Source organism: Salvelinus fontinalis, chromosome 16 (assembly GCF_029448725.1).
Source record: "Salvelinus fontinalis isolate EN_2023a chromosome 16, ASM2944872v1, whole genome shotgun sequence".
Taxonomy (NCBI): Eukaryota; Metazoa; Chordata; class Actinopteri; order Salmoniformes; family Salmonidae; genus Salvelinus; species Salvelinus fontinalis.
In genome coordinates, this window is record NC_074680.1 from 49,646,685 (window position 1) to 49,661,510 (window position 14,826).

The 14,826-nt window shown below is 48.9% G+C and overlaps 1 protein-coding gene across 2 annotated transcripts in view; it reads right to left on the reverse strand.

Annotated features, from left to right (window-relative positions):
* Nucleotides 1–14,826, reverse strand: part of LOC129813314 (lysyl oxidase homolog 3B) — a 328,772-nt gene that overhangs the window by 308,693 nt on the left and 5,253 nt on the right. For both annotated transcript variants that reach the window (XM_055865659.1, XM_055865656.1), the window contains exons 2-3: nucleotides 2,622–2,955; nucleotides 2,166–2,329 (exon numbers count right to left, since the gene is read on the reverse strand). In XM_055865659.1, the coding sequence (XP_055721634.1) occupies nucleotides 2,166–2,329; nucleotides 2,622–2,946 (489 nt within the window). In that variant the 5' untranslated portion in view covers nucleotides 2,947–2,955. The remainder of the gene's footprint in view (nucleotides 1–2,165; nucleotides 2,330–2,621; nucleotides 2,956–14,826) is intronic.

Below are 14,826 nucleotides of genomic sequence, written 5' to 3' on the forward strand. Positions count from 1 at the left end.
AAGGCAGTAGTAGTAACTGGTTGTTATTAAAGGCAGTAATAGTAACTGGTTGACTAAAGGCAGTAATAGTAACTGGTTGTTATTAAAGGCAGTAATAGTAACTGGTTGTTATTAAAGGCAGTAATAGTAACTGGTTGTTATTAAAGGCAGTAATAGTAACTGGTTGACTAAAGGCAGTAATAGTAACTGGTTGTTATTAAAGGCAGTAATAGTAACTGGTTGTTACTAAAGGCAGTAATAGTAACTGGTTGACTAAAGGCAGTAATAGTAACTGGTTGACTAAAGGCAGTAATAGTAACTGGTTGTTATTAAAGGCAGTAACAGTAACTGGTTGTAACTGATCTTGATTCCCAGGCTGCATTGCATTGAGTCAGATCATAGTGAGTGGGTGACTAAAGGGAGTAACAGTAACTGGTTGTAACTGATCTGAAGTCAGATCATAGTGAGTGGGTGACTAAAGGCACGAACAGTAACTGGTTGTAACTGATCTGAAGTCAGTGGGTGGAATAGGAGTTGGCTGAACTCCTGGCTTGTTGTCTGTTTGCCAGACTGGACACAGGAGGAGTCAGGCCACAGGAACACAGAGAGGAGGGGGAGGACGGGGAGGAGGGGGAGGAGGAGGGGGGAGGGGAAGAGCAGGAGGGGGAGGAGGGGGAGGAGGGGAAGAACAGGAGGGGGAGGGGGAGGGGGGGAGGAGGAGGGGGGGGGAAGAGCAGGAGGGGGAGGAGGGGGAGGGGGAGGGGAAGAGCAGGAGGGGGAGGGGGAGGAGGGGGAGGAGGGGAAGAACAGGAGGGGGAGGGGAGGAGGGGGAGGAGGAGGGGGGGAGGGGGAAGAGCAGGAGGGGGAGGGGGAGGAGGAGGAGGGGGAAGAGCAGGAGGGGTAGGGGGAGGTGCAGGAGGGGTAGGGGGAGGGGGGAGGGGGAGGGGGAAGAGGAGGGGGAGGAGCAGGAGGGATAGGGGAGGGGGAAGAGGAGGGGGAAGAGGAGGGGGAGGAGCAGGAGGGGTAGGGGAGGGGGGGAGGGGGAAGAGGAGGGGGAGGAACAGGAGGGGTAGGGGGAGGAGGGGGAGGAGCAGGATGGGGAGGGGGAAGAGCAGGAGGGGGAGGGGGAGGAGGGGGAGGGGGGGAGAGCAGGAGGGGTAGGGGGAGGAGCAGGAGGGGTAGGGGGAGGGGGGGGAGGAGGGGGAGGAGCAGGAGGGGGAGGGGGAGGGGGGAGGAGCAGGAGGGGGAGGGGGAGGGGGAGGGGGGGAAGAGGAGGGGGGGAGCAGAAGGGGGAGGGGGAGGGGGAGGAGGGGGAGGAGCAGGAGGAGGCGGCGGAGGAGGGGGAATAGCAGGAGGGGGAGGCGAAGAGCATGAGGGGGAGGGGGAGGCGAAGAGCAGGAGGGGGAGGGGGTAGAGCAGGAGGGGTAAGAGCAGGAGGGGGAGGGGGAGGAGAAGGAGGGTAGAGAGAGAGAGACAGAGAGACAGAGACAGAGAGACATAGAGACAGAGACAGAGAGAGACAGAGAGACAGAGAGACAGAGAGACAGAGAGACAGCGAGACAGAGACAGAGAGAGAGAGAGAGAGGAGGTAGATGGAAAAAGACTGGCTGTCTGGCACCTATGTGCTTTTCAACTGTGCTTCCTCAGTTTGGACAGTCATCACCAGTGGTTAACTTATGACATGGCCATGTTATGACGTAGGGAATGATCTACGAGAGTGTAATTGTAAACTCTAGCATAGGGCTCTATGGTGCATCACCACACAGCTCCTTCAACCCACCAGGAAATCAGCAGCTGTTCATTTTCACCTGCAGTCCTAGTCCCTGTTATGTTCAGCTCAGTGACCTATGCAGAGTGCATAAACCCAGACAGCAGCAGGCTGGTTACAGAGCAGCAGTACATATAACTGTATCCCAAACGGCATTCTATTCCCTATATAGTGCACTACTTTTGAACAGAGTCCTATTCCCTATTATAGTGCACTACTTTAGACCAGAGTCCTATTACCTACATAGTACACTACTTTTGACCAGAGTCCTATGGGTAAAGCCAATTTTAATTCAACATGTTCTTCATTCAAAAGGCATTGAATAGAATTAGAAATTAGGTCTCTAGTGAACTTCCTGAATTGACTGGGATTGACCCCCGACCCTGCTACTGCGTAACGCCATTTGTAAATGCCTTACATCGATGACGTTGGAGTCGACAAACCCAGGAAGCCTCTCGTCCTTGCAGATGACTCCAGCGTCCTCATCGTGTGTGCAGTCACTGTTGCCCCAGCCTCGAGACTTACACAGGTCAATACTCTTCTCTCCTCCGTTACACTGAACATTATCCAGCCAGATCTTCCCTGCATAGAGAATAGACAATCAAGTCACCGTCGGTCAACTATAACATAGAGAATAGTGTATTGTGCGTGTTCATTGTAAACCAATGTATCCTGTAGCATTTGTGATCTGTACTGATTAATGGTTTTCTAATGGCCGCTCCATGTTGTAGGGCCTTTAAGCTCGCTATATAATAGTTATATTACTGACCTTGGCCCTTGCTATAACCTGGCGTCATGTGTCCATCCTTCATGCTTATGAAATGGTCTTGTATAAATGTGGTATAACTGCTCTGTGACAGTTGTTATAGCTCACCTAGGCCCTTGCCGTACTTGGCGCTGTGTGTCCAACCCGTAGCGGAGACGAATCCCAGCTGGCGACAGAGGACGTTGGCGTTGGACAGAGAGAAGTCGTCGTCACAGATGGTCCCCCACTCTCCCTTGTAGAAGACCTCGATGCGCCCCTCGTTGTGCTTCCGGGGGTACCCCACCAGACGGAACTGCAGCCGGTCGTTCTGGGGTTTGGGGGAGGTGGTGCCCTGGGTAGGGGGCGTTGTCTGGGCCATGATCCAGGCGGGAAGCCACACCCCTAACAGGAAGCTGATGATGGAAAATCGCTGCCACCATCTTGAGGTTTTCATCTCTCAAACCTGTAGGGGTATGGACAGGAGAGGGTCAGAGGTCAGGTGGGGGACAGGAGAGGGTCAGAGGTCAGGTGGGGGACAGGAGAGGTGAGCTGGAGGGTCAGAGGTCAGGTGGGGGACAGGAGAGGTGAGCTGGAGGGTCAGAGGTAAGGTGGGGGACAGGAGAGGTGAGCTGGAGGGTCAGAGGTCAGGTGGGGGACAGGAGAGGTGAGCTGGAGGGTCAGAGGTCAGGTGGGGGACAGGAGAGGTGAGCTGGAGGGTCAGAGGTCAGGTGGGGGACAGGAGAGGTGAGGTGGAGGGTCAGAGGTCAGGTGGGGGACAGGAGAGGTGAGCTGGAGGGTCAGAGGTCAGTTGGGGGACAGGAGAAAAGAGCTGGAGGGTCAAAGGTCAGGTGGGGGGGGAGCAATGTTTGACATTGCAGGTCAGTCGCAACTGACTGATCAACAAATCACCTGGCATCTTATATATAACTACTCATGATTATTTTTATAGCAGTCAGTCACCATTTACCAACAATGTATCATGGATTCGATGCTCTGGAACACGGCCAATGTCAGGAAGTTTAAACTGGTGAGTACTTGACAGGAAAGGGATGTAGACAACACATAACTAACTGCTCTCAACACAAAGATCCTAGTCAAAAACAAAATGCCCCAAATAAACCCGCAAACTTTACAGATTGTAATGCAAAAGATCACCAGGCAACAACGAAGACCTGAACTCAGAGAGATAATTTTTTATAAGAACTTTTCTCAGTGCTTAGGCCAAGCAGAACCAGAGAGGTAAAGACCTTTCCTCAGTGATGTCTGAGACTGGGCAGAACCAGAGGTAAAGACCTTTCCTCAGTGATGTCTGAGACTGGGCAGAACCAGAGGTAAAGACCTTTCATCAGTGATGTCTGAGACTGGGCAGAACCAGAGAGGTAAAGACCTTTCCTCAGTGATGTCTGAGACCAAGTAGAACCAGAGAGGTAAAGACCTTTCCTCAGTGATGTCTGAGACTGGGCATAACCAGAGAGGTAAAGACCTTTCCTCAGTGATGTCTGAGACTGGGCAGAACCAGAGAGGTAAAGACCTTTCCTCAGTGATGTCTGAGACTGGGCAGAACCAGAGAGGTAAAGACCTTTCCTCAACGATGTCAGAGACCAAGCAGAACCAGAGGTAAAGACCTTTCCTCAATGATGTCAGAGACCAAGCAGAACCAGAGAGGTAAAGACCTTTCCTCAGTGATGTCTGAGACCAAGCAGAACCAGAGAGGTAAAGACCTTTCCTCAGTGATGTCAGAGACCAAGCAGAACCAGAGAGGTAAAGACCTTTCCTCAGTGATGTCTGAGACTGGGCAGAACCAGAGAGGCAAAGACCTTTCCTCAGTGATGTCTGAGACTGGGCAGAACCAGAGAGGCAAAGACCTTTCCTCAGTGATGTCTGAGACCAAGCAGAACCAGAGAGGTAAAGACCTTTCCTCAGTGATGTCTGAGACTGGGCAGAACCAGAGAGGTAAAGACCTTTCCTCAGTGATGTCTGAGACCAAGCAGAACCTGTCATGTTTTGTCTTTGATCTTCATGTCTTGTCCCTGTGCTTCCCTCTGCTGGTTATTAGGTTCTTTCCCTCTTTCTATTCCTCTCTCTCCTCCTCCCTCTCTCCCTCCCCTGCTCTCTCTCTCTATCGTTCCGTTCCTGCTCCCAGCTGTTTCTCTTTCTCCTAACGACCTCATTTACTCTTTCACACCTGTCCCCTATTTTGCCCTCTGATTTGAGTCCCTATTTCTCCCTCTGTTTTCTGCTTCTGTCTTTGTCGGATTCTTGTTTGATGTTTGCTGTTCTGTGTCCTTGTTCCGCTCTATCGTGTTTTTGCCTTCATCAGATGCTGCGTGTGAGCAGGTGTCTAGTGGTCGCGTCTCCAGTCGTTCATCTCTACTGACGAGAGGATTTCAGTTTTCCTGTTTTGTTTTTACCTTAGATATATCAGGAGTATCGTTTTTGTCTAAGACTGGAATAAAGACTCTGTTTCTATTTCGTCGCTTTTGGGTCCTCCTTCATCAGCATAACAGAAGAATCCGACCAAGAATGGACCCAGCGACTACGGATTCTCTCTACACTACCGTCAAGTTCCAGGGAGCAATGCTCGGCAGACACGAGCAGGAATTGTCTGCTGCTCGTCAGGCCGTTGAGACCCTGGCCGCTCAGGTTTCCGATCTCTCAGGACAGTTTCAGAGTCTTCGTCTCGTACCACAAGCTACTTCCTGGTCTTCCGAGTCTCCGGAACCCAGGGTTAATAATCCACCATGTTACTCTGGACAGCCCACTGAGTGTCGCTCCTTTCTCACCCAGTGTGATATTGTGTTCTCTCTCCAGCCCAACACATACTCTGGAGAGAGAGCTCGGATCGCTTACGTCATATCACTCCTTACTGGGCGGGCTCGGGAGTGGGGCACAGCTATCTGGGAGGCAAGGGCTGAGTGTTCTGACGTTTATCAGAACTTTAAGGAGGAGATGATACGGGTCTTTGATCGTTCAGTTTTTGGGAAGGAGGCTTCCAGGGGTCTGGCTTCCCTATGTCAAGGTGATCGATCCATAACGGATTACTCTATAGAGTTTCGTACTCTTGCTGCATCCAGTGACTGGAACGAGCCGGCGTTGCTCGCTCGTTTTCTGGAGGGACTCCACGCTGAGGTTAAGGATGAGATTCTCTCCCGGGAGGTTCCTTCCAGCGTGGACTCGTTGATTGCACTCGCCATCCGCATAGAACGACGGGTAGATCTTCGTCACCGTGCTCGGGAAAGAGAGCTTGCGTCAGCGGGGCTTCCCTTCTCCGCATCTCGACCATCTCCTTCCATCGGCTCAGAGACTGAGCCCATGCAGCTGGGAGGTGTTCACATCTCGACTAAGGAGAGGGAACGGAGAATCACCAACCGCCTTTGCTTCTATTGCGGTTCTGCTGGACATTTTGTCATGTCATGTCCAGTTAAAGGTCAGAGATCATCAGTAAGCGGAGGGCTACTGGTGAGCGCTACTACTCAGGTCTCTCCATCAAGTTCCTGTACTACCTTGTCGGTCCATCTACGCTGGACCGGGTCGGCTGCTTCCTGCAGTGCCTTGATAGACTCTGGGGCTGAGGGTTGTTTTATGGACGAAGCATGGGCTCGGAAACATGACATTCCTCTCAGAGAGTTAGGGAGGATCACACCCATGTTCGCCTTAGATGGTAGTTCTCTCCCCAGTATCAGATATGAGACACTACCTTTAACCCTCACAGTATCTGGTAACCACAGTGAGACCATTTCTTTTTTGATTTTTTGTTCACCTGTTACACCTGTTGTTTTGGGTCATCCCTGGCTAGTATGTCATAATCCTTCTATTAATTGGTCTAGTAATTCTATCCTTTCCTGGAACGTTTCTTGTCATGTGAAGTGTTTAATGTCTGCTATTCCTCCTGTTTCTTCTGTCCCCTCTACTCAGGAGGAGCCTGGTGATGTGACAGGAGTGCCGGAGGAACATCATGATCTGCGCACGGTCTTCAGTCGGTCCAGAGCCAACTCTCTTCCTCCTCACCGGTCGTATGATTGTTGTATTGATCTCCATCCGGGGACCACTTCTCCTCGGGGTAGATTATTCTCTCTGTCGGCTTCCGAACGTAAGGCTCTCGATGATTATCTGTCTGCTGAAGGCATTCAGATGGATCCCGCTAAGGTCCAGGATGTCAGCGATTGGCCTGTTCCTAAGTCACGTGTCGAGTTACAGCGCTTTCTCGGTTTCGCTAATTTCTATCGGCGTTTCATTCGTAATTTCGGTCAAGTGGCTGCTCCTCTCACAGCTCTGACTTCTGTCAAGTCTTGCTTTAAGTGGTCTGGTTCCGCCCAGGGAGCTTTTGATCTCCTCAAGAAGCGTGTTACATCCGCCCCTATCCTTGTTACTCCTGACGTCACTAAACAATTCATTGTCGAGGTTGACGCTTCAGAGGTGGGCGTGGGAGCCATTCTGTCCCAGCGCTTCCAGTCTGACGATAAGGTCCATCCCTGCGCTTACTTTTCTCATCGATTGTCGCCATCGGAACCCGAGGGGATTCTCCCTGAAGGGCGTGTTGTCGGGTTGACTGTCTGGGGAATTGAGAGACAGGTAAAGCAAGCACTCACTCACACTGCGTCGCCGCGCGCTTGTCCTAGTAACCTTCTGTTCGTTCCTGTCTCTATTCGTCTGGCTGTTCTTCAGTGGGCTCATTCTGCCAAGTTAGCTGGTCACCCCGGCGTTCGGGGTACGCTTGCTTCTATTCGCCAGCGGTTTTGGTGGCCTACTCAGGAGCGGGACACGCGCCGTTTCGTGGCTGCTTGTCCGGACTGCGCGCAGACTAAGTCAGGTAACTCTCCTCATGCCGATCGTCTTAGACCGCTTCCCATTCCTTCTCGACCATGGTCTCAGATCGCCTTAGACTTTAGTACCGGTCTGCCTTCGTCTGCGGGGAGGACTGTGAGAGCCGCCAATAAACGTAGGATTAAGAGTCCTAGGTATTGTCGCGGTCAGAGAGTGTGGCTTTCCACTCGTAACCTTTCCCTTACGACAGCTTCTCGCAAGTTGACTCCGCGGTTCATTGGTCCGTTTCGTGTCTCTCAGGTCGTTAATCCAGTCGCTGTGCGACTGCTTCTTCCGCGACATCTTCGTCGCGTCCACCCTGTCTTCCATGTCTCTTGTGTCAAGCCTTTTCTTCGCGCCCCCGTTCGTCTTCCCTCCCCCCCTCCCGTCCTTGTCGAGGGCGCACCTATTTACAAGGAACGGAGGATCATGGACATGCGTTCTCAGGGACGTGGTCAACAGTACTTAGTGGATGGGGAGGGTTTCGGTCCTGAGGAGAGGAGTTGGGTTCCATCTCGGGACGTGCTGGACCGTTCGTTGATTGATGATTTCCTTCGTCGCCGCCAGGGTTCCTCCTCGAGTGCGCCAGGAGGCGCTTGGTGAGTGGGGGGGTACTGTCATGTTTTGTCTTTGATCTTCATGTCTTGTCCCTGTGCTTCCCTCTGCTGGTTATTAGGTTCTTTCCCTCTTTCTATTCCTCTCTCTCCTCCTCCCTCTCTCCCTCCCCCGCTCTCTCTCTCTATCGTTCCGTTCCTGCTCCCAGCTGTTTCTCTTTCTCCTAACGACCTCATTTACTCTTTCACACCTGTCCCCTATTTTGCCCTCTGATTTGAGTCCCTATTTCTCCCTCTGTTTTCTGCTTCTGTCTTTGTCGGATTCTTGTTTGATGTTTGCTGTTCTGTGTCCTTGTTCCGCTCTATCGTGTTTTTGCCTTCATCAGATGCTGCGTGTGAGCAGGTGTCTAGTGGTCGCGTCTCCAGTCGTTCATCTCTACTGACGAGAGGATTTCAGTTTTCCTGTTTTGTTTTTACCTTAGATATATCAGGAGTATCGTTTTTGTCTAAGACTGGAATAAAGACTCTGTTTCTATTTCGTCGCTTTTGGGTCCTCCTTCATCAGCATAACAGAACCAGAGAGGTAAAGACCTTTCCTCAGTGATGTCTGAGACTGGGCAGAACCAGAGAGGTAAAGACCTTTCCTCAGTGATGTCTGAGACCAAGCAGAACCAGAGAGGTAAAGTATTCATGGTTGACTTCCTGTAAGAAGCTGGACGGACGGTCAGAGAGCAAAGATTCGCTCCAACACTGTGATTCAAACCAGGTGCTGAAATAAAAGGAGAGACATCTACAATTACAGCAGCAAGCAACCCTCGACGGAAAACCATCAAGCTTTAGTATAACGTAAACAAAACGTTGATTATAATGTGTGCATATAGATTTGATTAGGATGAATGACTGATTGAAACCAATTGGTGTGGTGTGACAATGTGATCTTTGCCAAAAGTACATTAAGCAGCCAACTATGAATACTAGTTCTTATGGAGTCTGCTGAGTCTGGTGTTTCAACTCTGACCTGCCTGACCTGCGGGTGTATTCAGGACGCACACTGTAGCTAAACGTTTTGCAAAGGTAAATGTTTTGCAACTAAAACAAAACTTTTTATTCGACAAATTCAGGTTGGTCCCTCCCAGTTTCATTCGGTTAGCATCTGTCTGCTCCCGTTTGGTTCTGTTGGGTTCCTAGTGAATAGATCCCTGGATGTGTGTTTGGTTCCTAGTGAATAAGCCCCTAGATGTGTGTTTGGTTCCTAGTGAATAAACCCCTAGATGTGTGTTTGGTTCTGTTTGGTTCCTAGTGAATAAACCCCTGGATGTGTGTTTGGTTCCTAGTGAATAAACCCCTAGATGTGTGTTTGGTTCCTAGTGAATAAACCCCCTAGATGTGTGTTTGGTTCCTAGTGAATAAACCCCTAGATGTGTGTTTGGTTCCTAGTGAATAAACCCCCTGGATGTGTGTTTGGTTCCTAGTGAATAAACCCCTAGATGTGTGTTTGGTTCCTAGTGAATAAACCCCTGGATGTGTGTTTGGTTCCTAGTGAATAAACCCCTAGATGTGTGTTTGGTTCCTAGTGAATAAACCCCTAGATGTGTGTTGGTTCTGTTTGGTTCCTAGTGAATAAACCCCTAGATGTGTGTTTGGTTCCTAGTGAATAAACCCCTAGATGTGTGTTTGGTTCCTAGTGAATAAACCCCCTAGATGTGTGTTTGGTTCCTAGTGAATAAACCCCTAGATGTGTGTTTGGTTCTGTTTGGTTCCTAGTGAATAAACCCCTAGATGTGTGTTTGGTTCCTAGTGAATAAACCCCTAGATGTGTGTTTGGTTCCTAGTGAATAAACCCCTAGATGTGTGTTTGGTTCCTAGTGAATAAACCCCTAGATGTGTGTTTGGTTCCTAGTGAATAACCCCCCTGGATGTGTGTTTGGTTCCTAGTGAATAAACCCCTGGATGTGTGTTTGGTTCCTAGTGAATAAACCCCTAGATGTGTGTTTGGTTCCTAGTGAATAAACCCCTAGATGTGTGTTTGGTTCCTAGTGAATAACCCCCCTGGATGTGTGTTTGGTTCCTAGTGAATAAACCCCCTGGATGTGTGTTTGGTTCCTAGTGAATAACCCCCCTGGATGTGTGTTTGGTTCCTAGTGAATAAACCCCTGGATGTGTGTTTGGTTCCTAGTGAATAACCCCCCTGGATGTGTGTTTGGTTCCTAGTGAATAAACCCCTAGATGTGTGTTTGGTTCCTAGTGAATAAACCCCTGGATGTGTGTTTGGTTCCTAGTGAATAAACCCCTGGATGTGTGTTTGGTTCCTAGTGAATAAACCCCTGGATGTGTGTTTGGTTCCTAGTGAATAAACCCCCTGGATGTGTGTTTGGTTCTGTTTGGTTCCTAGTGAATAAACCCCTAGATGTGTGTTTGGTTCCTAGTGAATAAACCCCTAGATGTGTGTTGGGTTCCTAGTGAATAAACCCCTAGATGTGTGTTTGGTTCCTAGTGAATAAACCCCTAGATGTGTGTTTGGTTCCTAGTGAATAAACCCCTAGATGTGTGTTTGGTTCCTAGTGAATAACCCCCCTAGATGTGTGTTTGGTTCCTAGTGAATAAACCCCCTGGATGTGTGTTTGGTTCCTAGTGAATAACCCCCCTGGATGTGTGTTTGGTTCCTAGTGAATAAACCCCTGGATGTGTGTTTGGTTCCTAGTGAATAAACCCCTGGATGTGTGTTTGGTTCCTAGTGAATAAACCCCCTGGATGTGTGTTTGGTTCTGTTTGGTTCCTAGTGAATAAACCCCTAGATGTGTGTTTGGTTCCTAGTGAATAAACCCCTAGATGTGTGTTGGGTTCCTAGTGAATAAACCCCTAGATGTGTGTTTGGTTCCTAGTGAATAAACCCCTAGATGTGTGTTTGGTTCCTAGTGAATAAACCCCTAGATGTGTGTTTGGTTCCTAGTGAATAAACCCCCAGATGTGTGCTGGGTTCCTAGTGAATAACAATAAAATAAAAATCTCGACAGACTACGTGACATGAATGGAGCATCTGACGCAACTATGCAAGATTTTAGTTCTGGGTTTCTGAGATCATAATGCTAGGAATATGGTGCATTCCCTTACTAGACTGTGTGTATTAGGGTTTGTTGTGGAATTTGTTTAGATTTTAGGTTTTGTTGTGGAATTTGTTTAGAAATTAGGTTTTGTTGTGGAATTTGTTTAGATATTAGGTTTTGTTGTGGAATTTGTTAAACATTACCTGTTAGATACTGCTACACTGTCAGATCTAGAGGCATTTCACTACACTCACAATAAGATCTGCTACCCATGTGTATGTGACCGATAACATTTGATTTGATTTGATTGTGCATAGTGTTACATATGTCATCTACAGCCAAAACATGCCAGGCCAGGCAGTCACCTGCCTTCATCTGGAACTAAAAGCAACAGTGTGCTTATAAGGAGGTGTTTCAGGGAACCACAAAGTGACGTTTCTTTTTCCTGTGTACTTAGACCCTTCATACTGATGCGCTCATGGGTCAGGTTGTGTGAAAACTAGGAAGTGATTGGCTGGATCAGTATTGAGCATGTAGTTCTGCTAGGACTGTAGAGTCCTGTGTAGTTCTGTTGGGACTGTAGAGTCCTATGTAGTTCTGCTGGGACTGTAGAGTCCTGTGTAGTTCTGTTGGGACTGTAGAGTCCTATGTAGTTCTGGTGGGACTGTAGAGTCCTGTGTAGTTCTGCTGGGACTGTAGAGTCCTGTGTAGTTCTGCTGGGACTGTAGAGTCCTGTGTAGTTCTGCTAGGACTGTAGAGTCCTGTGTAGTTCTGCTAGGACTGTAGAGTCCTGTGTAGTTTTGCTGGGCGTGTAGAGTCCTGTGTAGTTCTGTTGGGACTCTAGAGTCCTGTGTAGTTATGTTGGGACTGTAGAGTCCTGTGTAGTTCTGCTGGGACTGTAGAGTCCTGTGTAGTTCTGTAGAGTCCTGTGTAGTTCTGTTGGGACTGTAGAGTCCTGTGTAGTTCTGCTGGGACTGTAGAGTCCTGTGTAGTTCTGGTGGGACTGTAGAGTCCTATGTAGTTCTGGTGGGACTGTAGAGTCCTGTGTAGTTCTGGTGGGACTGTAGAGTCCTGTGTAGTTCTGGTGGGACTGTAGAGTCCTGTGTAGTTCTGTTGGGACTGTAGAGTCCTGTGTAGTTCTGCTGGGACTGTAGAGTCCTATGTAGTTCTGCTGGGACTGTAGAGTCCTATGTAGTTCTGTTAGGACTGTAGAGTCCTATGTAGTTCTGGTGGGACTGTAGAGTCCTGTGTAATTCTGCTGGGACTGTAGAGTCCTGTGTAGTTCTGCTGGGACTGTAGAGTCCTGTGTAGTTCTGTTGGGACTGTAGAGTCCTGTGTAGTTCTGCTGGGACTGTAGAGTCCTGTGTAGTTCTGCTGGGACTGTAGAGTCCTGTGTAGTTCTGCTGGGACTGTAGAGTCCTGTGTAGTTCTGCTGGGACTGTAGAGTCCTGTGTAGTTCTGTTGGGACTGTAGAGTCCTGTGTAGTTCTGTTGGGACTATAGAGTCCTGTGTAGTTCTGTTGGGACTGTAGAGTCCTATGTGGTTCTGTTAGGACTGTAGAGTCCTGTGTAGTTCTGTTGGGACTGTAGAGTCCAGTGTAGTTCTGCTGGAACTGTAGAGTTCTGTGTAGTTCTGCTAGGACTGTAGAGTCCTGTGTAGTTCTGCTGGGACTGTAGAGTCCTGTGTAGTTCTGTTGGGACTGTAGAGTCCTGTGTAGTTCTGTTTGGACTGTAGAGTCCTGTGTAGTTCTGCTGGGACTGTAGAGTCCTGTGTAGTTCTGCTGGGACTGTAGAGTCCTGTGTAGTTCTGTTGGGACTGTAGAGTCCTGTGTAGTTCTGTTGGGACTGTAGAGTCCTGTGTAGTTCTGTTGGGACTGTAGAGTCCTATGTAGTTCTGTTAGGACTGTAGAGTCCTGTGTAGTTCTGCTGGGACTGTAGAGTCCTGTGTAGTTCTGCTGGGACTGTAGAGTCCTGTGTATTTCTGTTGAGACTGTAGAGTCCTGTGTAATTCTGCTGGGACTGTAGAGTCCTGTGTAGTTCTGTTGGGACTCTAGAGTCCTGTGTAGTTCTGCTGGGACTGTAGAGTCCTGTGTAATTCTGCTGGGGCTGTAGAGTCCTGTGTAGTTCTGCTGGGACTGTAGAATCCTATGTATTTCTGTTAGGACTGTAGAGTCCTGTGTAGTTCTGCTGGGACTGTAGAGTCCTGTGTAATTCTGCTGGGACTGTAGAGTCCTGTGTAATTCTGCTGGGACTGTAGAGTCCTGTGTAGTTCTACTAGGACTGTAGAGTCCTATGTAGTTCTGCTATGACTGTAGAGTCCTGTGTAGTTCTCCTGGGACTGTAGAGTTCTGTGTAGTTCTGTTGTGACTGTAGAGTCCTGTGTAATTCTGCCGGGACTGTAGAGTCCTGTGTAGTTCTGCTGGGACTGTAGAGTCCTGTGTAGTTCTGTTGGGACTGTAGAGTCCTGTGTAGTTCTGCTGGGACTGTAGAGTCCTGTGTAGTTCTGCTAGGACTGTAGAGTCCTGTGTAGTTCTGCTGGGACTGTAGAGTCCTGTGTAGTTCTGTTGGGACTGTAGAGTCCTGTGTAGTTCTGTTGGGACTGTAGAGTCCTGTGTAGTTCTGTTGGGGTCTGTAGAGTCCTATGTAGTTCTGTTAGGACTGTAGAGTCCTGTGTAGTTCTGCTGGGACTGTAGAGTCCTGTGTAGTTCTGCTGGGACTGTAGAGTCCTGTGTATTTCTGTTGAGACTGTAGAGTCCTGTGTAATTCTGCTGGGACTGTAGAGTCCTGTGTAGTTCTGTTGGGACTCTAGAGTCCTGTGTAGTTCTGCTGGGACTGTAGAGTCCTGTGTAATTCTGCTGGGGCTGTAGAGTCCTGTGTAGTTCTGCTGGGACTGTAGAATCCTATGTATTTCTGTTAGGACTGTAGAGTCCTGTGTAGTTCTGCTGGGACTGTAGAGTCCTGTGTAATTCTGCTGGGACTGTAGAGTCCTGTGTAATTCTGCTGGGACTGTAGAGTCCTGTGTAGTTCTACTAGGACTGTAGAGTCCTATGTAGTTCTGCTATGACTGTAGAGTCCTGTGTAGTTCTCCTGGGACTGTAGAGTCCTGTGTAGTTCTGTTGTGACTGTAGAGTCCTGTGTAATTCTGCCGGGACTGTAGAGTCCTGTGTAGTTCTGCTGGGACTGTAGAGTCCTGTGTAGTTCTGTTGGGACTGTAGAGTCCTGTGTAGTTCTGCTGGGACTGTAGAGTCCTGTGTAGTTCTGCTAGGACTGTAGAGTCCTGTGTAGTTCTGCTGGGACTGTAGAGTCCTGTGTAGTTCTGCTGGGACTGTAGAGTCCTGTGTAGTTCTGCTGGGACTGTAGAGTCCTGTGTAATTCTGCTGGGACTGTAGAGTCCTGTGTAATTCTGCTGGGACTCTAATACGGATAGCGTCACTTATACACAACCATTCAGTGTGTGATGGAAAGTATAATCTGATTGAGAGACTGTGGAGAAGTCTGGGTGCTAGTGTTTTGATCTAACATTCCACTCCTCATTTACCAAATACAGGACGTAATAGTTGAAGACAGATGGCAACCAGGCTATCTGCAGAGAGGGAGAAGTGGGATGTAAAGTCTAACGCAGAAAATACCAGAGAAGAGAGAACAGCTCAAATCCTCTAGAAATGAATAACGTCTGAAAATGAAAGAAATTAACGTCAGATGCTGATGGAATTAATTCGAAGAGTATTGTAATATACCCATCATCAATGTCGCGCTCAGGTCTATGGTTATGGACGTTATACAACATGAGGGCTTCTGGTCTTTCACGTGTCATTTGGACCCATAAGTACCTCTCTATCGCTCTTAAGGGAGAACCAGGCAGATACCGTTACTAAAACTACAAGGGGTCAATAGGAATCTGATTAAGTTCCTCCTTAAATAAATGGGGAACATC